At 50.3% G+C, this 27,500-nt stretch overlaps 3 protein-coding genes across 3 annotated transcripts in view; 2 read left to right on the top strand and 1 right to left on the bottom strand.

Annotated features, from left to right (window-relative positions):
* Window positions 1-11,566, top strand: part of klhl7 (kelch-like family member 7) — an 11,981-nt gene extending 415 nt beyond the window's left edge. Inside the window, exons 1-12 of the mRNA XM_084484391.1 lie at window positions 1-51; window positions 224-326; window positions 420-513; window positions 2,129-2,253; window positions 3,396-3,571; window positions 3,916-4,090; window positions 4,559-4,701; window positions 5,787-6,027; window positions 7,346-7,547; window positions 8,125-8,222; window positions 9,138-9,321; window positions 10,070-11,566. The exon at window positions 1-51 is cut by the window's left edge and continues 415 nt beyond it. Coding sequence (XP_084340517.1) covers window positions 1-51; window positions 224-326; window positions 420-513; window positions 2,129-2,253; window positions 3,396-3,571; window positions 3,916-4,090; window positions 4,559-4,701; window positions 5,787-6,027; window positions 7,346-7,547; window positions 8,125-8,222; window positions 9,138-9,321; window positions 10,070-10,316 — 1,839 coding nt within the window. The 3' untranslated portion in view covers window positions 10,317-11,566. The remainder of the gene's footprint in view (window positions 52-223; window positions 327-419; window positions 514-2,128; window positions 2,254-3,395; window positions 3,572-3,915; window positions 4,091-4,558; window positions 4,702-5,786; window positions 6,028-7,345; window positions 7,548-8,124; window positions 8,223-9,137; window positions 9,322-10,069) is intronic.
* aste1b (asteroid structure-specific endonuclease 1b) lies at window positions 11,507-15,302 on the bottom strand (the record flags this gene model as incomplete). The annotated part of the gene is made up of 7 exons (XM_084484791.1): window positions 15,215-15,302; window positions 14,642-14,892; window positions 14,173-14,439; window positions 12,854-13,932; window positions 12,451-12,682; window positions 12,093-12,285; window positions 11,507-11,804 (listed from the first exon to the last, which is right to left on the bottom strand). Exons 2-7 carry the CDS (start codon window positions 14,877-14,879, stop codon window positions 11,507-11,509), a joined length of 2,307 nt encoding a protein of 768 aa, XP_084340917.1. The 5' UTR covers window positions 14,880-14,892; window positions 15,215-15,302.
* Window positions 15,303-15,670: 368 nt separating this feature from the next.
* Window positions 15,671-27,500, top strand: part of smarcc1b (SWI/SNF related BAF chromatin remodeling complex subunit C1b) — a 17,172-nt gene continuing 5,342 nt past the window's right edge. Inside the window, exons 1-22 of the mRNA XM_084484645.1 lie at window positions 15,671-15,877; window positions 16,246-16,365; window positions 16,478-16,563; window positions 16,712-16,793; window positions 16,927-17,019; window positions 17,106-17,178; window positions 17,517-17,586; window positions 17,690-17,765; window positions 18,290-18,415; window positions 18,571-18,653; window positions 18,762-18,871; window positions 19,512-19,571; window positions 20,268-20,296; window positions 20,484-20,599; window positions 21,212-21,283; window positions 21,380-21,493; window positions 22,375-22,528; window positions 23,112-23,222; window positions 24,076-24,135; window positions 25,465-25,723; window positions 26,568-26,630; window positions 26,888-26,919. Of these exons, the coding sequence (XP_084340771.1) occupies window positions 15,710-15,877; window positions 16,246-16,365; window positions 16,478-16,563; window positions 16,712-16,793; window positions 16,927-17,019; window positions 17,106-17,178; window positions 17,517-17,586; window positions 17,690-17,765; window positions 18,290-18,415; window positions 18,571-18,653; window positions 18,762-18,871; window positions 19,512-19,571; window positions 20,268-20,296; window positions 20,484-20,599; window positions 21,212-21,283; window positions 21,380-21,493; window positions 22,375-22,528; window positions 23,112-23,222; window positions 24,076-24,135; window positions 25,465-25,723; window positions 26,568-26,630; window positions 26,888-26,919 (2,157 nt within the window). The 5' untranslated portion in view covers window positions 15,671-15,709. The remainder of the gene's footprint in view (window positions 15,878-16,245; window positions 16,366-16,477; window positions 16,564-16,711; window positions 16,794-16,926; window positions 17,020-17,105; window positions 17,179-17,516; window positions 17,587-17,689; window positions 17,766-18,289; window positions 18,416-18,570; window positions 18,654-18,761; window positions 18,872-19,511; window positions 19,572-20,267; window positions 20,297-20,483; window positions 20,600-21,211; window positions 21,284-21,379; window positions 21,494-22,374; window positions 22,529-23,111; window positions 23,223-24,075; window positions 24,136-25,464; window positions 25,724-26,567; window positions 26,631-26,887; window positions 26,920-27,500) is intronic.

The raw sequence follows: 27,500 nt of genomic DNA, 5'->3' as shown, positions 1-27,500 counted from the left end.
TACAGGCAGCTTACTAGCATGCTGGGAGTCATGAACAACCTGAGAAAGCAGGTGTGTGTGTGTGTGTGTGTGTGTGTGTGTGTGTGTGTGTGTGTGTGTGTGTGTGTGTGTGTGTGTGTGTGTGTGTGTGTGTGTGTGTGTGTGTGTGTGTCAGCCAGCCAGCCACATGTATGCTGCTTTGATCGTGGGAATCTCATTGAACCATTTCCATTTTTCTCAAAAGGGCACCCTCTGTGACGTCATCCTGGTCGTCCAGGGAAAACATTTCCATGCCCATAGAGTTGTGCTCGCTGCTGCCAGCCACTACTTCAACCTCATGTTCACCAGTAAGACACACACACACACACGCACACGCACACACGCGCGCGCGCTGCATGTCGGGGCCGTATCTCTTCATCAAACGGTGTTTCCTCCAACAGCCAGTATGCTGGAGTCCCTGTCCCACGAGGTAGAGCTGCGCAGCGCGGAGCCGGAGATCATTGAGATGCTGGTGGAGTTTGTCTACACAGCCCGGTAAGAGGCCAGACCGCAGGTGTTGAGCTGCAAGCTGTGGTGTTATTATTATTATCACCGCGTTGTGTGCACACAGTTCACAATGGCAGCGGATTATAATAATAATAATAATAATAATAATAATTAATTGGATTTATAAAGCGCTTTTCTAGACACTCAAAGCGCTTTTACAGTGAAGGGGGGACCTCACTAACCACCACCAATGTGTAGCACCAACATGGGTGATGCACGGCAGCCAATCGGCGCCAGAACGCTCACCACACACCAGCTTGAGGTGGAGAGTGAGGGAATTAATGAATGAGCCAATTATATATATATAGGGGGATGATTAGGGGGCCAGATTGAATGAGCCTGGTTGGGCAGTTTAAGCCAGGACACCGGGGGATCCCCTACTCTTTGTGATAAGTGCCCTGGGATCTTTTATGACCTCAGTGAGTCAGGACCTCGGATTAGTCTGTTAGTGCTTAAGGTAGTGAGACCAGTGTCTGCTTTATGTCTGTTGGTGGGAACACGTCAGCTGAAATGGTCTGTTTAAAACCCCTGCTGGGATGTGCATCTTATAGAAGGCATGTCACCTCACACTGGAAGTTTTCTTTTTTTTCAAAGAGACTAGCGAGAATGGGAACATAGTGGAGAACTTATAGTGGAGCTATAGCAATACGCTCAGGGTTATCAGCTCAGCGAACACTGTGTCAGTTCATATCATCAAGTTGGTTTTCAATTTAACATTAGCAATAACAACAAGTCAGGGCAACTCTGGAGTAAAGAAATGCCCCTGTCCTAAGTGGTTTGATTCTATCATTTAAACCCCACCTTCTCTAATGCCGCTTTTCCACCGACAGTACCAGCTCAACTCGATTCGACTCGACTCGACTTGGTTTGGTTCCAGGCACGTCGCGTTTCCATCTAAAAAAGTACCTCTTCAATGTGGGCGGGTCGTAGAAAAGAACCTCTCCACCATGGGCGGGTCGTCATTAGGTTTTAATCACGGGAGACGCGATTCCCGGGAAATCTGAATCTGATCAAAACTATTTCCTGATTCCCGGGAAAGGTTATGATGGGAAATAAAATTAAATAAAAAGCGCAATGACCGCGCATCTATTGTTGTCATATGGTAACGTGGATGGAGGCGAAACTCGAACCCTAGGAAAGGAACGACACAAAAACAGCGAAACGCTGATCCTCCGGAGCCGGTCCGTGGACTCCAGCCACGCCGGACACACACAGCCACGCCCAACACACACAACCACGCGCAGCCTAACTCTAGCTCCGGGAAAAGAGCGACACACACGGCGAAACGCTGATCAGTGTCCCCCTCGGGAGCGGGTTCGTGGACTCCAACCACGCCGGACACAACTTAACTTTGAGTGATTATTCCCATTTACAGCCGCTGGCCAATCAGTTGCCAGCAGTCTGTTTACGTCACACAAAAGTACCTACTCCGCTGGCTTGGAACCTCGACGGAGGTAGTACTAGAAAAAGTACCGGGTACTAGGTACCGGGTACTTTTTTGCCAATGGAAACGCAAAAAAAGGCATGTCGAGTCGAGTCAAGCTGGTACTGTCGGTGGAAAAGCGGCATAATATATATATCTGTGTGTGTGTGTGTGTCTTAGGATCTCTGTAAACAGCAGTAACGTCCAGTCCCTGCTAGATGCAGCCAACCAGTACCAGATCGAACCGGTGAAGAAGATGTGTATGGAGTTCCTCAAAGGACAGGTCGACGCCACCAACTGCTTAGGTGAGAGAGAGAGAGAGAGAGAGAGAGAGAGAGAGAGAGAGAGAGAGAGAGAGAGAGAGAGAGAGAGAGAGAGAGAGAGAGAGAGGAGAGAGAGAGAGAGAGAGAGAGAGAGAGAGAGAGAGAGAGAGAGAGAGAGAGAGAGAGAGAGAGAGAGAGAGAGAGAGAGAGAGAGAGAGTGAAGGCCAGGGATGCTAATGTATAAAGGTAGACTCCGAAATTGGACTGAACCTTTGAAACATTAATTGTCTTGAGGTGACTTGCAAATGAGGTGACGTTGTACTTGAGTGCAGGCCAGGGGTGGACACAACAATGTTTCGAAAGGCTTGAGACTCTCACAAACAGAGCCTCTAAGCCTCTGTTATTTAGGTTGTGGCTCTGGTTAAATCGACTCATGCAATGAAAAATATAAACGTTGACTATATTCTGCATTCAACCTATGATCTGATATCCAACTCCCCCGATCATAAGTTCATTCCTCAGGATGGGCGGGTCCCGGGCACCGCGGGTGTAGCCTAGTCCTAACCAGACCTTCGTACTCGTTTCATTCACACCGACGGTCTAGAACTGCTCTAGAGACAAACGATTACTCACTTGAAGGCGGGTGTCTGTTGAAGTTTAAAACCTATTGGCTCTGCCCAGTGCCACTCCGGATCTGCCTTAACCAATCGCTGACGTTTGGTCGTGAGGTATTTCATGCTTAGCAAACTCCTTCACCGCTAACAGCGCCAGCTGGAAAATTTAACTTTTCCTGAATCCCGTGGGAAGAAGTGCCACAACATCTTGACCACCAACAAAACTAAGCAAAGCCTGTTCCTGCTCCGGCTTTAATGTATCTATATTCGGCAGAGTTTCCACAACAGACCGAATAGCTTCTTTCTCTATGGTCTTCCTGCTGCTTCCTGGTATTCGTTTGACTACAACTGAAACTCGCGCACGACCTGTCCGTCACTGTTCTCAGGCCGCGCCTCCTGTTCACTGATTGGAGGGACAAACATGAGGGAAAAGAAATCGTTCGAACATACACTACACCCAGACCGAAGTACTGAAGGGAAATGAAAATTGAGCGGAAGTACGGAGGCGGGCGGAACCAGGCTACCAGGGCTTGTTTGACCATGTCCCCCTCCCTCCCTCCCTCCCTGCAGGTATCTCTGCCCTGGCGGAGTGCATGGACTGCCCCGACCTGAAGGGGGCAGCGGAGGACTTTGTGCAGATCCACTTCACGGAGGTCTACAAGCTGGACGAGTTCCTGCAGCTGGACGTGACGCAGCTCACCCACCTGCTGCACCAGGACAAGCTCACCGTGCGCGCTGAGGCCCAGGTGACACGCACGCACACACGCACGCACGCACACACGCACGCGCATGCACACACGCATGAACACACGCCTGCAGACACATACTACACATACACACATGGACATGGACATGTATGCACACACACACACATACACGTAACAAATGTCCTACATTTCAACACACTGATAAGTATTGAGTCATAGAGGGCGTACTACATACAGTCTGTACTGTGTGTATATTTAATCTCTTGGAGACAGTAAACCAGGATGATCATCAACCATGCAGATGAGTCTTGAGTACAAAGAATAGAACAGCATAGAACATTTATTGTGTGTGTGTGTGTGTGCGTGTGCACGTGTCCGTGCAGATCTACGACGCGGCGATGCGCTGGCTGAAGTACGACGCGTGCAACAGGCAGCGGCACATGGTGGAGGTGCTGGGCTGCGTGCGCTTCCCGCTCGTCTCCAAGACCTTCCTGTCCAAGACGGTGCAGGCAGAGCCTCTCATCCAGGACAACCCGCAGTGCCTCAAGATGGTCATCAGTGAGTCACGCACGCACGCGCACGCGCGCGCACTTTCACATGCACGCACTTTCACATGCACGCACGCACGTACGCACGCACGCACGCGCATGCACATTCACATGCACACACGCTCCGTGCGAATGAACAATATTTAGTTTTTTTGAGAACTTCAATTTCAATCCAAGCTGTATGACGGGGGACGAGGTAGTGACGTTGGGTCAGTGGGGGTGTTTTGAAATTTTAAAAGGTTCCGGGTTCGAACCCCGTCATCCGCAGTTTACCCTTGGGCGTCCTTGAGCCTCGTGCCTCACCTCTACCTGCTCAAGGATGAAATGTGTCCCAACAGTTCACTGCAACTCATTCTCAATCAAAGCCTCCAAATGATAGCGAATGTGTTGGAGTGAAAACGGTACTGTGATGATGTCCTTCACCCCCGGCCCCCCTCTCTCCCCGTCGCGGCGTGTGTCCCCCCCCCCCCCCCCATAGGCGGGATGCGCTACCACCTGCTGTCACTGGAGGACCGCGAGGACCTGGGAGAGAGCAGCCGGCCGCGCCGCAAGAAACACGACTACCGCATCGCCCTGTTCGGAGGCTCACAGCCCCAGTCCTGCCGCTACTTCAACCCCAAGGTAGCAACGCACGTGCACGCACGCGCGAGCACACACGCACGCACGCGCACGCACACACAGCATTTTTGCACTGCCAAGCCGATACGGTCGGCTTGGCAGTGCAGAAATGCTTGGCCCTGCAATTTCACTGTCTGTGTAAAACCGAGGGGTTTTACACACGGAGAAGGCGGGGCTGCGCACGGAGAGTAGACCTCTTTAGAATCGTTTGTACACTACCAATGTTTTTATTTTTTAGGATTCAAGACACCCGCATGCAAGAATGAGTTCACATCTGAGTGTAGGCTACAAACGCCATTAACTATTTACAAGTGCAAAAAAAACGCCAACATATTCTTTATTTTGCCGACCACTTGTTTTTTATCCCGACAAAAGCCTCGTAAGGAAAGTTCCTCTGCGTCTTTCTCGTAGATCGCACCGTCTTCCCCCGTCTTGGTTAAATGCGACTGCATCACCTTCTCTCCATTGATCAGCTCGTGGATTTCACCTCCAGTCTCTCCAGTTAGAACTGCTCACGTTGATGTCGCTGCGTTGTCTCTGTTGTAGAGACAGCGCAGCGACACCTCTACCCAAGCCCCGCCCCTGGAACCGCAAAACCGTCTAATCGCATTTACACCAAAATGAAACCGTCAATATGTGTAGGGTCCGGGAGGGTAAATTGGGGTACAAACACTGGATGGCCAGCATGGTCTGCACGTTTACACTGACCGAGGTAACATACCTCGGTCAGTGTAAACGTGCAGACCATGCTGGGAGAAAGGCGCGCATAAGATGGGCATATTTGGCAGTGTAAAAACGTTTACGCGCACGCACGCACACACACTTTGAATCTTAAGTGTCATCCTATTATTGTGCATTAAGGTTATTAGGATTTAGTCAATACCACTGTTCTGTTCTGTACTGTACTGTACAGTACAGTAAATACTGGTGGTCGATGGTCAACACTACGCAACTAGTGTTGCTAGTGTAAGGGCCAGATAAGGTCCCTTACACACGGCCGCCGTTGACGACGTGCGTGTGTGTGTGTGTGTGTGTGTGTGTGTGTGTGTGTGTGTGTGCGTGTGCGTGTCTGCGCGTCCGCCGTCCAGGACTCGAGCTGGACGGACATACGCTGCCCGTTTGAGAAGCGGCGCGACGCCACGGTGGTGTTCTGGGACAACGTGGTCTACATCCTGGGCGGCTCGCAGCTCTTCCCCATCAAGCGGATGGACTGCTACAACGTGCTGAAGGACAGCTGGTACTCCAAGCTGGGCCCGCCCACGTCGCGCGACAGCCTGGCCGCCTGCGCCTCGCAGGGCAAGATCTACACCTCGGGGGGGTCCGAAGTGGGTGAGCACAACCGGGGGGGGGGGGGGTGGCGCCCGCTTGGATTTGTTCGTCAAAACCCTCCCTCCGTCCGAATGAAAGGGTGACATTGTTTTTGTTTACAAGAGTGTGAACGTGTGCACTCGCTGCCCTCGGCTGTGTTATTTAACTAATTATCCGCTGAATAATTTAGCTTTAGTATAGACTACACGTGAACACTCCGAAAAATAAACAACAAAGATGACACTTTTTTTGCCGGGATTGCTTTGTTTTTATTAGCGGTTTATTTGTTTTCATTAGCGCGACGAGACGACCGTCCCGCACGCTCCCCGTATCCCGAGTTTGGGAATCTCAATCGCGGGATATCGGCCCAACATCCCGAGATAGTGGACCAATCAAATTGCGCCGTCTTAGCAGGTTCACGTGTAGCATGTGCTAAAAGTAAAGACACACCCATTTAAAGTGCACACACGGGTTTCTTAGGATTGGGTCTGTGTATTCATGGTCGCGTGGCCTTTGTCTCTTCAAGTCATCCCTTTTTTAATTTGAGAAAAGTGTGTTCAAATCTCACGTTAAATAACGGGCATCGAGCCATCAGCAGATGGCCGGGAATTTATAGCAACTCAACGTAATCAAAGGATGTAATAAAACGATGCCACTCTCGTGCAACAGCAATAACACTGACCTCTAGTGCCGGGTCGTTCCAGAGCTTGTAACGACCACACTTATGGTGCCTTCTATTTGTCCACCCGACTCGATCTGCGAGTCGGATTTTCTGAGTTACGAACCGGAAGTTGCAAATAGCACGCCCCCCCGAGGTCGTAAAAACGACTCGTCAACTCGTCTGAACTCAGAGGACCCCGAGTTCAGTAACAAAGATGGCTACTCCGAGCATCACATGTAAAAACATTGTGGTTTTCTACTATTTTAAGCACTTGTGTTTTTGTTTGTAACCAAATGAAGAAGTCGTACACATAGCACTGTATACTGTTACCTATAAGCATGTCGTTACAGTCTTATGTGTTAAATACCGCCTATTTTGTAGCTTGTGCCGCTGAAATTGGCTAGAGACGCTCCATGTTGCTATGACAACAACGCCGATTCTTGAGCAGAAAGCGGAGCTCCGACTCGTCTTGTGTCGTGCGCCAAACAGAACGAAAAACCCGGAGGCCACTCATTTTTTTTACGAGACGGACGTGACGTCACACCCGAGCTGCAAGTCGCGATTAACGAGACAAATAGAAGGCACCATTGAAGCTGCACCGTACCACGCCCTGACATCTCTCTCTCTCTCCCCCCCCCCCCCACCCCCCCCCCCCCCCCCCCCCCCCCCCGCCGGCAGGCAGCTCAGCGCTGGACCTGTTTGAGTGCTACGACACGCGCACCGAGACGTGGCAGGTGAAGGCCAGCATGCTGATGGCTCGCTGCAGCCACGGCTCGGCGGAGGCCGGCGGCCTCATCTACGTGTGCGGCGGCACCATGGGCAACAACGTCTCGGGCCGCGTGCTCAACAACTGCGAGGTGTACGACCCCGGAGCGCAGCAGTGAGTGGAACCACGGCCGGGCGACGACGGGGTGCATCGGATTGGCTGATCCGTGGTCACGCCTTACCCTGTGCTCTCTCTGTCCCCCCCCCCCCCCCCCGTTAACTCTCCATGTTTCAATGAATGAATGAATGAATGAATGAATGAATGAATGAATGAATGATCTTTATTGTCAATGTACAGGCACAAGTACACCGACATTTGGGAGAGCTCTCCCTGGTGCTTAAAAAGAGAGGACTAGGAACAAAAATATATAAAATATAAAATATAAATTACAATTACATTATATATAATTACATCGATATCAGTGCGAGATCCATTGCAACAACAAGCAGAACAAGTACAAATATGAACTGCATCGATCATTGATTTCATCATAAGGAGAATATAATTAGCGTCTGGGCGGAGTAGGACAGTGACGTGAAAAAGGTTCCGGGTTCGATCCCGAAGGTCTGCGGCCTGGCTGTCTGCGTCCTCGAGGACCGCGCCTAGCCCCGCCCGCCCTCCCTCCCTCTGGTACGACGATGGTACCTGAACCCCCCCCTCCCCCCCCCCCCCCCCCCCCGTCTCCCCTCAGGTGGAGGGAGCTGTGTGGGATGAGGGAGTCCAGGAAGAACCACGGCCTGGTGGTGGTGAACAGCCGGCTCTACGCCATCGGGGGCCAGGGGGCCGTGGGTAAGAGAACCGCCGTCACCTGACCCCGTCGTGTGCTCAACAGCCAATAGGAAACACGGCTATAGGACGGGATGCGCTGTAGGTAAACGGTAGGGGTGTAACCGTACTCATTCGTACCAAAGGTTTTCGGTACGAAGTATCGGTTATCGGAGTATCGGTTTCATTTCGGTACGTACCGAGAGAGAAAAAAATATATATTTATATATATATTTATATATATATATATATATATATTTTGGAATATATATTTTTTGGAAAGTTTTTATTGATGATCACACACTCTCACACACTCTGTGAGAGTCTCATCCTGATGTTTTGTGTTGAGGACCACAATGGAAACAAGTCCTGGACTTGATTGTGTTTTCATCCTCGATTGTATTTGATGTCTTTTCATTTGTGTTGTGGCATTTGTTTGATACAATTTAATAAATCAAATCCAAAATCCAATTGTTTAATAAAAAATTAAATAATAAAAACTGCTGTATCGAAAAAAAAAACATACCGAACCGTGACTTAAAAAACGCGGTACGTACCGAACCGTGACTTTAGTGTATCGTTACACCCCTGGTGAACGGAGTGAACAATAGTGTATCGTTACACCCCTGGTAAAGGGAGTGAACAATAGTGTATCGTTACACCCCTGGTGAACGGAGTGAACAATAGTGTATCGTTACACCCCTGGTAAAGGGAGTGAACAATAGTGTATCGTTACACCCCTGGTGAACGGAGTGAACAATAGTGTGTCGTTACACCCCTGGTGAACGGAGTGAACAATAGTGTGTCGTTACACCCCTGGTGCACGGAGTGAACAACAGGGCGGCGGTGGCGGTCCGCCGCGGCGGAGAGCCTCAGTGAGTGTGGACTGGCCCCGTGCGGCGCGTGCGTCACGCCTCACGTCCCCCGCTGTGTCCCCAGGCGGCCTGGACTCGGTGGAGTACTACGACATCGCCAGCAACGAGTGGCGCGCGGCCGCGCCCATGCCCTGGCGGGGCCTGACGGTGAAGTGCGCGGCGGTCGGCGAGATCATCTACGTCCTGGCGGGGTTCCAGGGGGTGGGGCGGCTCGGGCACGTCCTGGAGTACCACACGGAGAGCGACAGGTCAGAGGGCACGGACCGGGAGGCCACTCCGCTTCCATCTTAGGGCGCGCTCACACTGGGCAGAGTGGCCCTGTACCGTACTCAAGTACCATTGCCCCCCCCCCCCCCCCTCCCCCACTGTGGCGCAGGCCTGTGCTCACACTAGGGCGATCTCCACTGGGCCTGAGTACGGTAGCCTCTTGTACACACAGGTTGTGTATCCGTGCGTGTGCGCAGCGTGTCGGCTCATCAGCGTCTGTAGCGTGGCCTGAGCACACCTCTCTGCAGTGAACTGAGGCCACGGAGTTGAGCTGTACTGGAGTACGGACGGCGCGCTCACACTAGACCAAACCGTCTAGACGTCAGGGGGGCAGACGTACTCGGGACACGGTACAGACGGCCTAGTGTGAGTGCGCCCTTTAGTTTCGAGGATTTGTAAAATCCACAGAGATATAGATAATAAGGACTTAAGAGTATGCTAAGACACGTTTGACGTGTGGGAGGGTCCCCCCCCCCCCCCCAGCATACCCAGTGGACTGTGCAAACTGGTAGGCAGATCTATCCATCACACACATGTGTGGACTAATCCACATCACACCTGTAAATCCAACAGTAAGATTCTTTGTACCAAGTGTGTGTGTGTGTGTGTGTGTGTGTGTGTGTGTGTGTGTGTGTGTGTGTGTGTGTGTGTGTGTGTGTGTGTGTGTGTGTGTGTGTGTGTGTGTGTGTGTGTGTGTGTGTGTGTGTGTCCGTGTCCGTGTCCGTCCAGGTGGGTGACGTGCACCACGGTGCGAGCGTTCCCCGTCACCAGCTGCCTCATCTGCGTGGTGGACACGTGCGGCGTGAACGAGGACGAGGACATGGACCTCATAGACTCCCAGACCCACGGCGCGGCCAAGGGCCCCGCCCCGCCCCCCGCGGCACCATCCTCCTCCTCCTCCTCCTCCTCCTCCTCCTCAGGGGTGGCGTCAGAGAAGAGGAGCCCGGACCCCGGGGCCCCTCGTGCACTATGTTAGGGACGCCTTTTTTTTCTTTCCAAGCATGGATTTGGATTAATGTCAATTTGCAAGAGTGTTTTTAATTAGTCATGGCGCACTGAGGTGTGCGGCTTCTCGTTAAGAATCCTTGTTTTAACTCACATGAGGGAAGTACTTTGGAAACTTGTAAATCATCGTTATTTCAAACGTCGTTTTTTTTTTAATATATATATATATTTTTGACTGAACTGAATTAGGTTTTGCATTTTCCTGTTTGCTTATAACTCTGTTGATAATGAGTGATGATTGAACCATTTTCTCCTTTTGATATGTCATGTAAACTCAGCTGTGAATGTGCCGTTTGCTGCTTTTTGGTTCAGAATTAAAGCTTGATTGTGGTCTAGACGTATAATCGCCGTCAGGATTCATAGTAAGGCTTATTATGATATATTCGTGGTTTTACAGGTTACTTGGCTTTACCTTCAAAGTGCACTCGTACAGTCCCCCCCCCAACCCAAACTGGAGGGAGGGATGGTGTGAACAGACCTGTATTTTCACAGATTGCTGCACAATGATGATTTTTTTTTTTTTTTAATAACAAAGATACAAACAATGAAAGTGTTTTGGTTGAAGAAATAAAGATACAGAACGACACGAAAAGACAACACGTTAAAATGAATTCATGATGGGTTTCATGTGGGTTAAAAAGAAGCACCACTTTACTTTAAGTCTGTCAAAGCTAAAATGACACTTCATAAGGTTCTTGGTAACATAATTACAATAGCTGCGATGAAACTTGAGTACTTGAGTATGAAATACAATTGATCATCCTTTTTCCAAGTATGTATATGCATATCTTGTATATGATTTCATAATTCTATTCAACAGACAATATAAAAATTATATTTCTGATCACGGAGTGCTTGAGTTGGAAGCTCAGGTTATTATGAGACGTATGCCACGACAACGTACAGATTCAGAAAGAACACGTCATGGAGATCATGACTTGGCCTCTTGGCAAAATTGTAAATGAATTCCGCCTGAAAGCACATCGCAGACCACACTGCTATAGCGCAGCACCTTTTGAAGACGAAAAGCAGGACGTACTGTTAAGGAAAGTCCTCAGCATAGCATTATAAAAACAGTGGAATGTTCTGCCTCTTAAAAACACGTTCAGCTCGTACTAGGCAAGGGCTTGTTGTGGTACAAAGATCTCTCCGTCGGTACGCCTATTCAAATTCTTCCTCGGTCGTCAAGAAAGCGAACCTGTTGCTTAAGTCTGCCTCCCCTCCTCCACCTCCTCCTCCGCCTCTCCCCCTGCCTCTTCCTCCACGTCGCCTCCGGTTCCTCTTCGCTCCTCCTCCACCTCCTGACGAGTCCTGCGTTGAAGAGCTGCAGTTTCTCAGTGCGTCCAGCAGGGTGCAGTAGAGCTCCCCGGAGAGGGGCCCCCCGCCCAGCAGGGATTCAGTGGATCGGCCTGCGCTCAGACTCTTGAGCAGGCCGTGCACCAGCGAACCGCTGAACAACCTGGGGGACACGCAGAGACACCAGGGGCTGTCAAATATGTGTCGGAACGAGACGTTTACGATAACCCCCCACTCCCCAGACGGGTCTAGTCGATGAACAAGTCTCCCCACCACCCTGGTATGTTCATATTAAACTACCCATAAACATCCAGGCTTGTCCTTCAGACAAGGCCTCACATTACGTCGTCACTTCAGAGGCATAACACAGATTTTATAAGCTTCTGAAACCGAAGACTGTGTACGAGTGTGTGTGTGTGTGTGTGTGTGTGTGTGTGTGTGTGTGTCTCACCAAGACATATGGGGCTGGGGGAGGGGCTGCAGCAACAGGTGATTGAGGCACGACGCGCTCCAGAGACAGGCCTGCCATTGGCTGTAACCGTGAGCTGCTCCGATATCCAAGCCCCGCCTCTCCCCTGGCCTCACGCGTAGCCTGTCCAGACGGCCCCAGACACCTCGCTCTGATGCCCAGTTCACGTGAGGGACTGGTGGCGAGACCCAGTGGGAAAACAAAGACCACCGCATTACAGATAGTAGTGACTTGTCCTTTGCGCTAGACGCAAAGAATAATCGGATTCACTCTTCATCAAAGCACGGATAAGTTTGATGTGTTGCTGAACACAGAAACACAGGAAAAGATAAAGCCCTACTCGAACACTGGTCGGCAGTGGCGCCAGGTTGGTTGTTGCAGGCGACCTCTCCGTGGACCATGCCCAGGATCAGAGCTTGAAGCTGGGGCAGCGAGGGAGACGGACTGGCCTCTCGCAACCAGAACACGGTCGCTCCCACTGCCAGCCAGAGATTCGGTGAAATGGAGGCCAAGGCAGAGTCTTTGATCCCGAGGACATCCAGAAGGAATTTTCTTCGAACTGGCAATGGAGCCTGAAAGGGACATAAAGGTTACCACCACCACCACCACCACCACCACCACGGTCTTCTAGAAGGAATAAAAGGCAACATGTCGGCAAACTGGACAAACTAAATCCAGTCCGATGAACATGAATCAAAATGAGCCACGTTGTACGTTGAGGATTACTTTGTTGCTATGGTTACCTGGAGAAGGGAATCAAGAGGCAAGGCGTGACCGGACGGCAGCAGCTCCACCTGGTTCCTCTTGAGGTTGAGGTGCTGCCGGTCGTACTCCTCCACACAGACGGGGGCAGCAGAGCCCTCGGCCAGCGCTGTGCCCCAGCTGCCCCCCTGCCCGCCGACCACTCCGTCTTTCAACTCCACACTCTTTTGTTCCTGTGAACCGCGGTCCTGAACACCGCCTCCACCTCCACCTCCACCGCGTCCTCCACCTCCACCACCTCTCCCTGTCCCGCCGCCTCTATTCCCCCGGCCGGGACGGCCCCGCCCCCCGGGGCCAGGCGACGAGGCGTCTGCTCCCCTCTGAGCCGTGGTCCGGAGCAGCAGCCCGTAGATGGCCCGGCGTATGGCTCGGGGGCAGTCGTGGCAGCTGGCCTGCTTGCTGTTCTCCACCTGTGGATAGAGCAGGACCCTGCGCATCACCAGCACGTCCCACACCAGGGGGGACAGGAGCCCGCCGGCCGCCGACGCGCCCAGGCACTCCGGCAGAGGAGCGGTCAGGGACGCCATGGCGCCCGGAGCGATCTCGCCCCCGGAGAACCACGCGGCGAGGGAGCTCCCGGTCTGAATGCGGTACTCCTGCATGGCGGCCCAGAGCCGGGCGCTGGCTTGGCCCATGGTGGTCTCCTCCTTCCGGCCCCCTCCCCTGGCTCCAGGTCTCCCCCCCGACTCCCCCAGTAGTCTGCTGATCTCCCCCAGGGCCTCTCCCGGGCCCGGGAACGAGGAGAGCCAGCGGAGGAGGCCCTCGATGCGGGTAGAGGACGGGTTCCCTCCCCCCGGCCCCCTGCCCCCGCCACCGCCCCCGCCACCGGCCGCGCCGTCCCGCCCGCTCAGGTCCAGCATGGAGAAGAGCGCCTCGGCGCATTTGGGCGTGCCGTAGTCGTTGCCGCTCAGCACGGCGCAGAGCGGCAGCAGCTGGCGGTTCAGGCCGCGGAAGCAGCGGCACAGCAGCTGGGTGGTGTAGCGGCGGGCGGAGATCCACTGGTGGGGGGGGCGGCCGCTGACGTTGGTCCAGTTGAAGAAGCGAAAAGGCAGGTAGCCCCCTGAGCGTGAGGAAGAGGGACACACGTCCATGGTACAGGGCGCCATTGTGAAAAGACATCTTATTTGCGTCCCGTAAAACATAAACAGAAAACAATAAGAAAGAAAACGGTTTCTCCATATACTAATGAATACGTTTTAATGTATTGTAATAATGTAATATGTATGTAATAATAATAATGTAATAATAAGGCAGACGTTGGTTGTTAGGAGCCTACGTCCTGCTGCCTGCCACTACCCACCAGGCAGGTCGAAAATAAAAAAGTCGCTGTCGTTGGTCAGCACCGGGCAGCTCCACTGGTGAGCCAGGCAGGCGATCTCCCAGTCGGCTTCGGCGGGGCACTGGACCAAAGGGACGCCCCTCTGGGTGAGCACCTGAACGAAGACGTCCCTCGTCAGGTAGGGGAGGACGGACCCGTGGCGGCCGTGCGAGAGGCAGTCGGCCTCCTTGATCTTGGACTGCAGACGCGCTCGCAGTGTGGAGAACTTTTTGTCACTGGGATCCATCCCTGAAAAATGAACGTCACGAACGCTGAAATTTAAAACCTTGAATGTGAAGCTGTTTGGGAATTGCCTCAAACTTTTTAACATCATTAAACATCAGAGAAGCTCCGTTTTTGTTTTGGCTCGTTGGAGACAAGTCTCAGGACATTTACAGTACTTTGTGGGTACATATATGATTTGATGTCGTCACTGGCTGTGAGTTCCTACCTCCATCCAACACCACAAAGGGTTGGATGTTGCAAGCCGCTAAGGCTGAGAAGAACTGGTCCAGCAGAGTGGAGAAGGCATCGTAGTCGCCTCCGTGTTGCTGGTCCAAGCTATGGTTAAAGTAAAGGCGAAAGTACAGACTGCAGCCATCGATGATCAAGACGCTGTCTCTCAACTTTACGTCCTGGAAGAACTGCTTGTTCCCCTCCACGTAGGTGGTTAGGCCATGCACGCCCATGTGATCACCCGTTCTAGAGACATAAAATAGGAAGAGGTATTATTAGCAGTGGTGCACAGCATTGACACTAAGTATTTGGCTTCCCTTGCAGGACCGCAACGTTACACCGCAACCATGCTCCATGTCATTGTATGCGTGCCCCCGTGATTCTTCCTCCTAACGCGAGAAAAAAAAATGAGTGCATCGATAAATGGGGAAGTAGATGATTGACAACATGTTGTCAACTGACCAGTGGAAAATACCCTTCTCCCTGCCTAGGCTACTTCCCCATTATAATCTACCACATGTAACATCATGGGCGAGAACTTGCGGACAAACGACCTCAAAGTACATACATTGCATGTTTATGATTGAAGACATTAGCGCATGATGGTGCATACGAAAAGAGAAAATGTTTGGCACTTTAGTTCAAGTCAGCTCCTCTGCCTCCCGTACCTGTCGCTCTGCTTGGGGTTATGTTTACATTGGTCTGTGACATATTTGTATTACAACTTCCTCACGTATATTCCTTCAAAGTAAAAGTCAAAACTGTAAAAAAAAAAAAAAAAAAAACATTTGTAATTCAATCTTGTCTCCAAAATGTATTTACTACTATTATATTAATCAAGTAAAATGTTATAAATCAACACTTTTAATGCTTACAATCCGTCATCATGACACCCTTCATGGCAAACCCTTATTGTTTTTTTGGGGGGATACCGTCATTTTGAAATTCAAAACCGGGTCTCGCGAGAACGTGACTCGACTACGCACCAGCTAGCAAGCGGCGGGCTAGTAGCCGCCACCAGTGTGTGTTGTCTTCGCCATCCGAGGACGCACTGCGATCCCTTATGTCCGCAGGAACTAACTTGGCGATGGCGGGGACGAGTCAGTCCGGCGCAGGGGCGAATGCACACCGAAAAAGGGAAGGGATCATATCCGCCCGGTTCTGGGAGAGCCCGGACACTTTGATCCAGTTGGACGGCGTGAGGCAGTGGATCGCGAAGCACTACAAAAAGGTACGTAGCCTGAGAGCTAGCTGCCTACTAGCCGCCCCCCCCCCCCCCCCTGCTGCTACGAACCAGTGTGTGCACGACTGTAAACAAACACACGTTATTAGGGGAGGCTGCATTACGGCTGGCTTTTCTCATTGACTTGCTCGTTTTGCACCCGAGGGATAATTTGGTTCTCGCCTCACGTCTACGTGGGAGGCGATTGTTGTAGATGGTTAAATGTAGATCTGCTTCATCAACGCGAACCGGAATTAAGGAAAGGCTTTTAATGACATTAGTGTTTGCAACGTGCCCCCATCGAAAGTAACGCGCATACATGGTACAGGCACGTGTCCCGTGAACAGCGTTGCATTCGTGTCCGTTCTCTCTTTCAGTACGTGCTGGTGGACGCCCCCTCCTGTCAGTCTCTGTCTGCAGTCACCTTACAACTCCTCCAGTTCCACGAGGAGGCCTTCGGACGGCACGCTACGAGCCCTGCTCTCACAAAACTGCCCGTGAGTCTCCCCATTACACCCTGGTGCATGTTTTTGTTCGTTCGTCAATTCATTAATTCATTTATTATAACTTCTGTAGTACTATAGTGATGATTCGATCGTTTCTTCTCAGGCACAATGCTTTCTTGACCTCCGACCCGGGGGCGGGCTCTGTCACATCCTTGGTTGTGCCTACAAATTTAAGGCAGAGCAAGGCTGGTAAGTAGTTTACCTTCAGAGCCCATCTTTGTTGTACTCAGTACTGGCGATGCTCACTGACCTTCACACTTAACACCTGAACCACTCAAACGTGAATTTACGTTGTGTACTTCTGGTCTTATTGTTTATTGTCCCTCTTCCCTGTCAGGCGGCGCTTTGACCTGCAGAATTCGTCGCGGACCGAGCGCAACGTGGAGATGTTCAGCACCATGGAGAGGGCACTGGTTCAGGTGACTCGACAAAGCCAGCTCAGCCGTCAACACGAGACTACACTTCACCTGGATTAAGTTGAGCATGAGCGTGGTCCCAGCCCCTCCTTACGTGAGGTTAAACAGTGTTTTTTTTTTCCGTTGCTGTGGACAGAACAACTGCCTGACGCGGCCCGTGGTTTACCTGGACACCGCGTTGGACCAGGAGCTGGCCAGCAGGCTGAGTAACGTCATCATCAAGCACCAGGTTAGTTGATGCTTACCTGGGGTCAACGATGGCGTGTGCCCCAATCTGTCGTACTGATAAAATAAAAAAAATCCTGCCTGCTACAGGGCTCAGTAACGGAGGACCGAGCACTCGCCAGTCATCACCTTTACCCGTCCACGCCGTCATCAACAGACGAAGGTACGGTCACGCCCCCGGGTTGATGCTCTAACGCGTGTTTGTCAGAAGGCGACAGTAGCTCAGGAGGTAGAGCGGGTTGAGCTGGTAACCGCAAGGTTGCTGGTTTGATCCCCGGCTCCTCCTAGCTCCTGAGAGAGTGTTGTGGTGTCCCTGAGCGAGACGCCCTCACCCTGACTGCTCCTGACCAGCTGGCTGTCACCCTGCGTGGTTGACTCCGCCGTCGGTGTGTGAATGTGTGTGTGAATGGTTGAAAGTCGCTTTGGATAAATGTGTCAGCAAAATCCCCTAAAGTAAATGGAAATGAAGCATTTTTATAGAAACTCTTTAAATGTTCATAGGAGAATGGATGCGTCCGATCATGAAGAGAGACACGCATATCCTGGTGCACTGGGGAATGAACCCTGATAGGTAATGTGTACACACACGCATACACACACGCACACACACGTGCACCCATTCACAAATGAAACAAGTGCTGTGATCATGGGTCTCCTGTGTCCCCGGTGAACAGCTACGACAGCTGGCTGCCCCTGGCTGAGGTGGAGAAGGAGGTGGAAGAGCAGCCGCAGTCAGAGCGACCGTGGAGGGTGAGCACACCCACCACTACACCGACTCACAACACCCCACTCTGCATTAGTGCTGCTGGGCGCTATGACCAAAAATTGATATCACGGTATTTTGCTAAATTCTAACGGTTTCACGGTATATCACGGTATTTTTTTTTTCCATGCATGATCAGGTGTTCACTAGTACTGCCACTAAGGACTGATTTCATAACGACTAATCTTTCGAGTAGTCGACTAATCTAAACGATTAATTAAAAATAAATTGTTTAAAAAAATTAATAAAAATATGCGCTGAAAGCAGGCAGTCACGCAGCTATGCTGCTCGCGTTTACACTTGCGTGCATGGCGGGGTTTAAAACATAACTTCCAACCTAATATTAAGTAATATAACGCAGGTGCGCAAGGCAGCCACAGGAGACGCCAACATTGTTTTCAACCGCTCGGTACCGCGCCGGATTAATTACCAAGTTTTGAAAATAAAATAAAGTATTTGAAGCTAAGTGTATTGAGAATGTGTGTGTGTGTGTGTGCGCGCGTCCTGCTAGGTCCACACACGCTGGGTTTTGGACACGGAGGATTACAACGAGTGGATGAACGAGGAGGACTACCACGTCAACGAGAGACACGCCCCCATCATCTTCCGCCAGAGGCTCCACCTCCGAGAGGAGCAGGTGGGCGGTCGCCTCCGGGGCGGTCGAGGTTTCTCCTCTCTCTCCTCCGGACCCCCTCTGTGTGTAACGGCACCCCGATGAGACTGATGACCAGACAAAATAGGGAAAGTAAAAACACCTGTTTTCCCTCCTCCTCCCTTCTGACCCCCGAACAGGATCAGAAGTTAACCCCCCTGAAGAAGAGACGTCGCTCCCCCTCGCCGTCCTCCTCGGAAGGACGGAAGAAAGGAAAGAAGGGGTGAGAGACGGCGCGGCAGAGACACAACATGTCATCCTAAGCAGCGTTTTGCTTCTAGAGTTCCCTCCGTCGCCTCGGTAACAATCCTTGCGCGTGTTTGTTGTGCAGACGGCGGCACGGAGGGCCGCAGGAGGAGACCCCAGAGGAGGACCTGACCAAAGACATGGAGGACCCCACTCCCGTGCCCAACATGGAGGAGGTGGTCCTGCCCAAGAACGGTGAGCCAGCCCCCCCCCCCACCCCCCCCGGAGGACCTTCTGTCCTCTGTCCTCTGTCCTCTGTTTGGTCCTAGCCGCTCTGCTCCTCCTCCTTCCTGCCGTTGCCTCCTGTGTTTCTTGTTTGTGTTTCCTCTATATGGATTGTCAGCGCCATTGCAAAAAAAATTAATTGCAAAAAAAAAAAGTTCATCTATTTTTTCTAAGGCTTATGATAAATATCAAAGAAATAGCTGAAAATGAACATAAAAGATGAACTTAGTTTCTGCCAAGTTCAAGGCACATTTGCACAATTATCTGGTCTCAGCAGATACCTTGGCTCTGTTGGTTGTTACGTCATATTTGGAAGCTCAATCAGTACATTTTCCCCCAAAAAAATCTCACCAGGAGTAACCATTCAAAGGGTTATTTTTAAAAATTTTCTTCCGGGGGGGGGGGGCCATGCCCCCGGACCCCCCCCTAGCGTTGCTAGGTTACCAACTTACAGCACCACTGCTACAAAAAAATTGTGCGTGCACCACCCAGGTACAACAAAACCCTTTCCCCCCCCGCTGCTGAACAAAATCCTAGAGGAAACACTGCTTGTATTCTTTTTTTTTTGTGGGTATTAGTTTCAAAACCGTCTCTTCTCTTGCCTCCATAGTGAACTTCAAGAAAGACAGCGAAAACACGCCTGTGAAAGGAGGGACGATGGCCGACCTGGGTGAGAGATGGAAGGAAAATGCACGTTGTGAGCGGTCTGTGTCTTCAGGGTGTAGGGACGGGGGTGGTTGCTAACTGCTGTTGGATGTTCAACGAAGACTGTTGTCCAGGGCAGGTGATGGTTAACGTTCATCGGTCAGATATATTCAATATGGCGTGGGCGATTCGCGAACGATTCGGTCGGAACGAACGAATCCTAAAGGTGAACGACGAGAACTGATTCTCGAAACGAGAGAACTGATTTATTTATTTTTTTTACATAAAACACAAATATGGTCACGTAAATAAAAGATACAAACGAACAGAACTTTGTTTCCCCCTCGACTTTATATTGATTGAGTCTAAAACGTTCTCATGGTGGTTGAGGCTGCTTGGGCTGTTCTTCTTAAAACCACACACGTGTAATGCTCGAGCGGTGTTGTAGGCTATTGCTACAGAAATAAGCTGTTTTTGCTGTTTTAAAAAGATCAATTTGTGGGCGTACCTCATATTTAATAGCAAAGTGGTGGGGCCAGACACCTGAGATTCCCTGCCAAATGACGTGACAGACCATATGACTTTATGAACTGAACGAACGAATCAAACTAACGATTTGTGATAGTGAAGGGAACTGAAAGAAATGATTCACGGAAAAAGAATCGTTTTGCCCATGCCTAATATTCAATATGGCTTTTTCTGTCTGTTTGGTTCCTCTCAGATGAACTGGACGATGACTTCCCTGGACGGGTAAGGAGATATTTTGATGACGTTTAATGAAGGATAAAAAAGTCGATGTCTGTGTTCATCTATTGCATTCGTTGTTGTTGATGATGATGATGATGAAGCTGTTATTACTGTTGTATTCATGACGCTTGTGTTATTGATGGTGTTTGTTGTTGTTGTTGTTGTTGTTGTTGTTGACGTATGTATGCAGGAGGACGAGGACGGTCGAGCAGATGTGTCCCACCTGTCGGACGTGGAGGACAACATCACGGAGCAGACCCACCACATCATCATCCCCAGCTACACCTCGTGGTTCAACTACAACAGGTCAGTGGGCGGCCGTCACCCGGCCCGGTGGAGCCATAAAAAAACTCTAATCATAATCCCGATTATTTTGGTCAATATTGAAATCTTGATTTATTCAAATGATTATTTTTGAGTTTGAAAACATGATGCATTTATTCATGATTTCTCTCCAAAAAAAAAAAAACACTTTGTAAATGATAACTTTGAAATTTCCCCTTTAAAAAAAATACACAAAATGGTCAAGTAGAAAAGAATGTCCAGATATGTATCCAGCTGTTCTGCAATTTCTATAAAGAAATAAAAAAATAATAATAATAAATTAAAAAAAAATCATTTGAAGTTGATTATATTCGTCTGGTGATTGTTTCGCACTAAAATCGAAATCGCGATCAAAATGAGATTAATCGGCCAGCCCTAATGGGTAGGACATGTAAGTATATGTGCTTATTCAAACATATATTCAATTGCAGATTTAAACATCCAATTCTTAAGTTTAAGTTTTAGTATCTTCGCAAAGGGTCATCCGATCTTACAGTCACTCACCGTCTCCTCCTCCTCCTTCTCCTCCTCCTCCTCTGTCTCCTCCTCCTCCTCCTCCTCCTCCTCCTCCTCCTCCTCCTCCTCCTCCCCCAGCGTCCACCAGATAGAGAAACGAGCCCTTCCGGAGTTCTTCAACGGCAAGAACAAGTCCAAGTCCCCTGAGATGTGAGCTCTGCCGGCCCTCCCTGACACTCCCACCACCACACGTCTCCCCCCCCCCCTCCCCCGGCGCTAACGCTAACTCTCCACCCCGCCCCACAGCTACCTCGCCTACCGCAACTTCATGACGGACACCTACCGCCTGAACCCCCAGGAGTACCTGAGCTCCACCTCCTGCAGACGCAGCCTCACCGGGGACGTCTGCGGCGTCATGAGGTACCCACGCCTGCCTGTCTGTCTGTCTGTCTGTCTGTCTGTCTGCCTGCCTGCCTGTCTGTCTGTCTGTCTGTCTGTCTGTCTGTCTGTCTGTCTGTCTGTCTGTCTGTCTGTCTGTCTGTCTGTCTGTCTGTCTGTCTGCCTGCCTGCCTGCCTGCCTGTCTGTCTGTCTGTCTGTCTGTCTGTCTGTCTGTCTGTCTGCCTGTCTGCCTGCCTGCCTGCCTGCCTGCCTGCCTGCCTGCCTGTCTGTCTGTCTGTCTGTCTGTCTGTCTGAGAGCATAGAAATGGACCTACTTGTGTACCTCAAGTGTCATTTGCTACTGAAAGGTGTCGATGCGTGTCACGTATTAAAGAGGAGAAGGCAGTCTATGTATATTGAGTGACACTGTTAATTAACAGTGTTGGGGGTAACGAGTCACAAAGTAACGGATTACACTAACGATATTACCTTTTTTGGGTAACGAAGTAAAGTAACGCATTACACTAAAAATATCGGTAACTACACTACTTTACTAGTGTAGTCAACAATCCCGTCCGCCGCAATCACCGTCACCGCGTAGGGGATAAAGTGACCTCTTTTTAATTTTTTTTAAAATATTTTTTATTGAAAGTAAAGTGATAAGTAGTGAAGTTACTTTTCGAATTCAGTAACGAGTAAAGTAATCTCATTACAATTTTAAAGTAAAGTAACTAGTAATAGGTAACTAATTACTTTTTTGGAGTAACTACCCCAACACTGTTAATGAAGTCGTGGAGCCTGTGTGTGTGTGTGTGTGTGTGTGTGTGTGTGTGTGTGTGTGTGTGTGTGTGTGTGTGTGTGTGTGTGTGTGTGTGTGTGTGTGTGTGTGTGTGTGTGTGTGTGTGTGTGTGTGTGCGTGCAGGGTCCACTCCCTGTTGGAGCAGTGGGGTTTGATCAACTACCAGGTGGACGCCGAGAGCCGACCCCTCCCTATGGGGCCCCCGCCCACGCCCCACTTCAACGTGCTGTCGGACACGCCCTCCGGCCTGGCCCCGCTGCAGCACAAGCCCCTGCAGGTAGGGCCCAGGCCCCCCCCCCCCCGCGGCCCCCTCACTCCCCTCCCCTGCGCCTCGCCGTGAAGGGTTCCTTCTGGTTTATCTTTTGCCTGGAATCTTTTTTATAATGAAACTTTTTTCTCTCTCTCTCTCTCTGACTCCCTCTCTCTGTCACTCTATCTATGTCGGTCTGTCTGTCTCTGTCTCTGTCTCTCTCTGTCCCTGTTTCTCTCTCTCTCTCGGTGTCTCTCTCTCTCTCTCTCTCGGTGTCTCTCTGTCTCTGTCTCTCTCTGTCTCTCTCTGTCCCTGTCTCTCTCTCTCTCTCTCTCTCTCTGTCCCTGTCTCTCTCTCTCTGTCTCTCTCTCTCTCTCTCTCTCTCGCCGCTCTCTCTCTCTCTCTCTCTCTCTCTCTCTCTCTCTCTCTCTCTCTCTCTCTCTCTCTCTCTGTCCCTCTCTCTCTGTCTCTCTCTCTGTCCCTCTCTCTCTGTCTCTCTCTCTCTCTCTCTCTCTCTGTCTCTCTCTCTGTCTCTCTGTCTCTCTCTCTGTCTCTCTCTCTCTCTCTCTCTCTCTCTCTCTCTGTCTCTCTCTCTCTCTCTCTCTCTCAGGTCTCAGCCTCCCAGCATATGCTCTTCTTCCCAGAGAGGACCAGAGATAAACCCGCCGACTGCCAGAACTTTGGCCTCCGCAACGACATCTACGCCCGGAAGCACCCCAAGGTGCCCCGCCCGCGCGCTCCCCCATAACGACACTAATGCCGCTTTTCCACCGCCAGTACCAGCTCGACTCGACTCGCCACGCCTTTTTTGCGTTTCCATTGGCAAAAAAAGTACCCGGTACCTAGTACCGGGTACTTTTTTTTAGTACTACCTCCGTCGAGGTTCCAAGCGAGCGGAGTAGGTACTTTTGTGTGACGTAAACAGACTGCTGGCAACTGATTGGCCAGCGGTTAAGTTGTTAAGTTGTGTCCGGCGTGGTTGGAGTCCACGAACCCGCTCCCGAGGGGGACACTGATCAGCGTTTCGCCGTGTGTGTCGCTCCTTTCCCGGGGCTAGAGTTAAGCTGCGCGTGGTTGTGTGTGTCGGGTGTGGTTGTGTGTGTCCGGCGTGGCTGGAGTCCACGGACCGGCTCCGGAGGACCAGCGTTTCGCTGTTTCGTTGTTCCTTTCCCAGGGCTCGAGTTTCGCCTCTATCAACGTTACCGTATGACAACAATAGACGCTCAGTCATTGCGCTTTTTATTTAATTTTATTTCCCATCATAACCTTTCGCGGGAATCAGGAAATAGTCTTGATCAGATTCAGATTTCCCGGGAATCGCGTCTCCCGTGATTAAAACCTAATGACGACCCGCCCATGGTGGAGAGGTTCTTTTCTACGACCCGCCCACATTGAAGAGGTACTTTTTTAGATGGAAACGCTCCTGGAACAGAGTCGAGTCAAGGCGAGGCGAGTCGAGTCGAGCTGATACTGTCGGAGGAAAAGCGGCATAATCGACTGTTAAAATGATTCAATTCCCCCCCCCCCGAAAAAATAGGCTAACGGCCCTTTTGTGTGACCTCTGTGTACCTCAGAGTAAAGGAGCGAGCGCGGGGAGGGAATGGGCCGAGCAAGAGACCCTCCTGCTGCTGGAGGTGAGATCCTTCTTCTCCCACTGACGTCTCACTCCACTGCAGCTCCGTCTCAGTCCTCATCTCCACATGTCACCCCTTCATCTTTTTGAAGTGGCACTCTGCAGCACACACACACACACACACACACACACACACACACACACACGGATACCAGTGTTTCCCGCACATCGGCCAATGAGTGGCGCTGCGCCACAGTTTGAACGACGAGCGCCACAAATTGATTCCGCTTTTCTTATTTATTTTTACTTGAACACGATTTTTACATGTAACTCCGCCAGCCCGTAATCCGCCACACATTGCTACCTGGTCTGTGGGGAGCACTGGATACCTTGTACTCGTATGTTCTACCCTCATTGTAACCTTTTTTTAATATTCAACACGTCGGTGACCTTATCAATTGCAAAACCTCAGATGACATTTTCATTTTTTACATTTAGGTTTTATCAAAAGCGACTTACCTAAGTACATCTGTCAGAAGAAAGAGACCGAGAAAGAGAACAGTCGCTGGGTTAACCCATTCCCCGTGTAAAGATAGCTAGGATAAGTGTACATTAAGTGCCAGGACGTACAACACACAATAGCTGTGTACATTAAGTGCCAGGACGTACAACACACAATAAGTGTGTACATTAAGTGCCAGGATGTACAACACACAATAAGTGTGTACATTAAGTGCCAGGACGTACAACACACAATAAGTGTATACAATAAGTGTGTACATTAAGTGCCAGGACATACAACACACAATAAGTGCGTACATTAAGTGCCAGGACATACAACACACAATAAGTGTGTACATTAAGTGCCAGGACTTATAACATACAAAAAGGGGTGGGAGGGGGGTCCCTTCATTCGAGAGCACAGTTATAACTCGTGTGTCTGTCCCATGGAGAGGATGGAGGGTGAGGACCACAGGAGTAACGACCCCTACCCCCCCCCCCCCCAAGCAGCCCAGTAGGGCTGCTTGATTATGGAAAAAATCATAATCACGATTATTTTTTGGTCAATATTGAAATCTCGATTATTCAAACGATTATTTTTGAGTTTGAAAACATGATGCATTCATTCATAATTTCTCTCCAATAAAAAAAAAAAAAACACTTTTTAAATGAGAACTTTGAAATTTCCCCTTAAAAAAAAATACAGAAAATGGTCAAGTAGAAAATAAAGTCCAGATATGAATCCAGCTGTTCTGCAATTAAAAAATAAATAAATAAAATAAAAAACGTTTCAACTCGATTATATTAGTTTGGTGATCATTTCACTCTGAAATCGAAATCGCGATTAATCGATTAATCGCGATTAATTTGATTAATCACCCGCCCCCAGGCCCTGGAGGTGTACCGCGACGACTGGAACAAGGTGTCGGAGCACGTGGGCTCCAGGACGCAGGACGAGTGCATCCTGCACTTCCTGCGGTTGCCCATCGAGGACCCGTACCTGGAGGACTCGTCGGCCTCGCTGGGGCCCCTGGCCTTCCAGCCCGTGCCCTTCAGCCAGTCGGAGAACCCCGTCATGAGCACCGTGGCCTTCCTGGCGTCGGTGGTGGACCCCCGCGTGGCCTCGGCCGCGGCCCGCGCCGCTCTGGGTAGGGAGGGGGGGGGCGGGGGGTGTGTGTGTGTGTGTGTGTGTGTGTGTGTGTGTGTGTGTGTGTGTGTGTGTGTGTGTGTGTGATGACAGACAATGTGTGTGTGTGTGTGTGATGACAGACAATGTGTGTGGTGTGTGTGTGTGTGTGTGTGTGTGTGATGACAGACAATGTGTGTGTGTGTGTGTGTGGTAGTATGGAGGGTATCTCCTAGGGGTGGGAATCTCTTGGCACCTGATTCGATTCCGATTCAGAGGTCAACGATTCGATTCTAAAACGATGAAAATCTATGCATCTCGATGCAACAGTTTTTTTTATGTACATTTCCATGCAGGATTTTCAAATATATATATATATATATATATATATATATATTTATATCTATACATCTGAGTTTGCTACTCAGAGTTTGCTAATCACTTCCTACTTGTGTGATGATCATTAAAGACAATCAACAGATTAATTACCTTATCTAATGTTTCATATTAGATAAAGTCGGTTCAGAACCCGCAGGCAGAAAGGAGTTTCCTGTAGCGCTCTGCAGCAGGCCAACCAATTTAATAAAAAATAAAAAAATACAAATATATATATTTTTTATTAAATTTGTTTCAGATTATTAATTTTTCTGCATGTGTGTGTAGGGTATCTAGTACAGGGGCGTGTGTGCGTGTGTGCGCGTGTGTGTGTGTGTGTGTGTGTGTGTGTGTGTGTGTGTGTGTGTGTGTGTGTGTGTGTGTGTGTGTGTGTGTGTGTGTGTGTGTGTGTGTGTGTGTGTGTGTGTGTGTGTGTGTGTGTGTGTGTTTCTGACCCCCTGATTCCCTGGTGTGTGTGTGTGTGTGTACAGAGGAGTTCTCCAGAGTGCAGGAAGAGTCCGTAGAGAAAGCGGCCATCCTGCTCAACAAGACAGGTAGGCCCGACGGTGGAACGGATCCATATACATTATTATTATTATTATAATTATTAACGTTATGGACAAAAGACCATTCACATCAGTCCAAAGTAAATCGTGATTTAATCAAATTCATTAATTAAAGTATTAAACGTGATAACATGTTCTCTGTAAATTTGTTAATCGATTCATCTCTCTCTCTCTCTCTCTCTCTGTCTCTGTCTCTCTCGCTCTCTCGCTCTCTCTCTCTCTCTCTCTCTCTCTGTCTCTCTCAGAACCTCTGGATGGTGATAAGACGGCCCTTCAGGTAACCAGTCCACAAAACAGAACATGTTAACGTGGTACCAGCTATGTTCCCCCAGGTACCAGGTGGGCCTGACGCTATGTCCCCTCAGGTACCAGGTGGGACTGACACTGTTGTACCAGGTACCAGGTGGGCCTGACACTATGTTGTACCAGGTACCAGGTGGGCCTGACACTATGTCCCCTCAGGTACCAGGTGGGCCTGACACTATGTTGTACCAGGTACCAGGTGGGACTGACACTATGTTGTACCAGGTACCAGGTGGGACTGACACTATGTCCCCTCAGGTACCAGGTGGGCCTGACACTATGTTGTACCAGGTACCAGGTGGGACTGACACTATGTCCCCTCAGGTACCAGGTGGGCCTGACACTATGTTGTACCAGGTACCAGGTGGGACTGACACTATGTCCCCTCAGGTACCAGGTGGGACTGACACTATGTCTCCTCAGGTACCAGGTGGGACTGACACTATGTTGTACCAGGTACCAGGTGGGACTGACACTATGTCTCCTCAGGTACCAGGTGGGACTGACACTATGTTGTACCAGGTACCAGGTGGGACTGACACTATGTCTCCTCAG

The sequence above is a fragment of the Micromesistius poutassou genome (assembly GCF_964030765.1).
Source record: "Micromesistius poutassou genome assembly, chromosome: 20".
Lineage (NCBI taxonomy): Eukaryota > Metazoa > Chordata > Actinopteri > Gadiformes > Gadidae > Micromesistius > Micromesistius poutassou.
The sequence above is the reverse complement of the archived record's forward strand: the minus strand, read 5'-3'. Positions and strand labels throughout refer to the sequence as shown.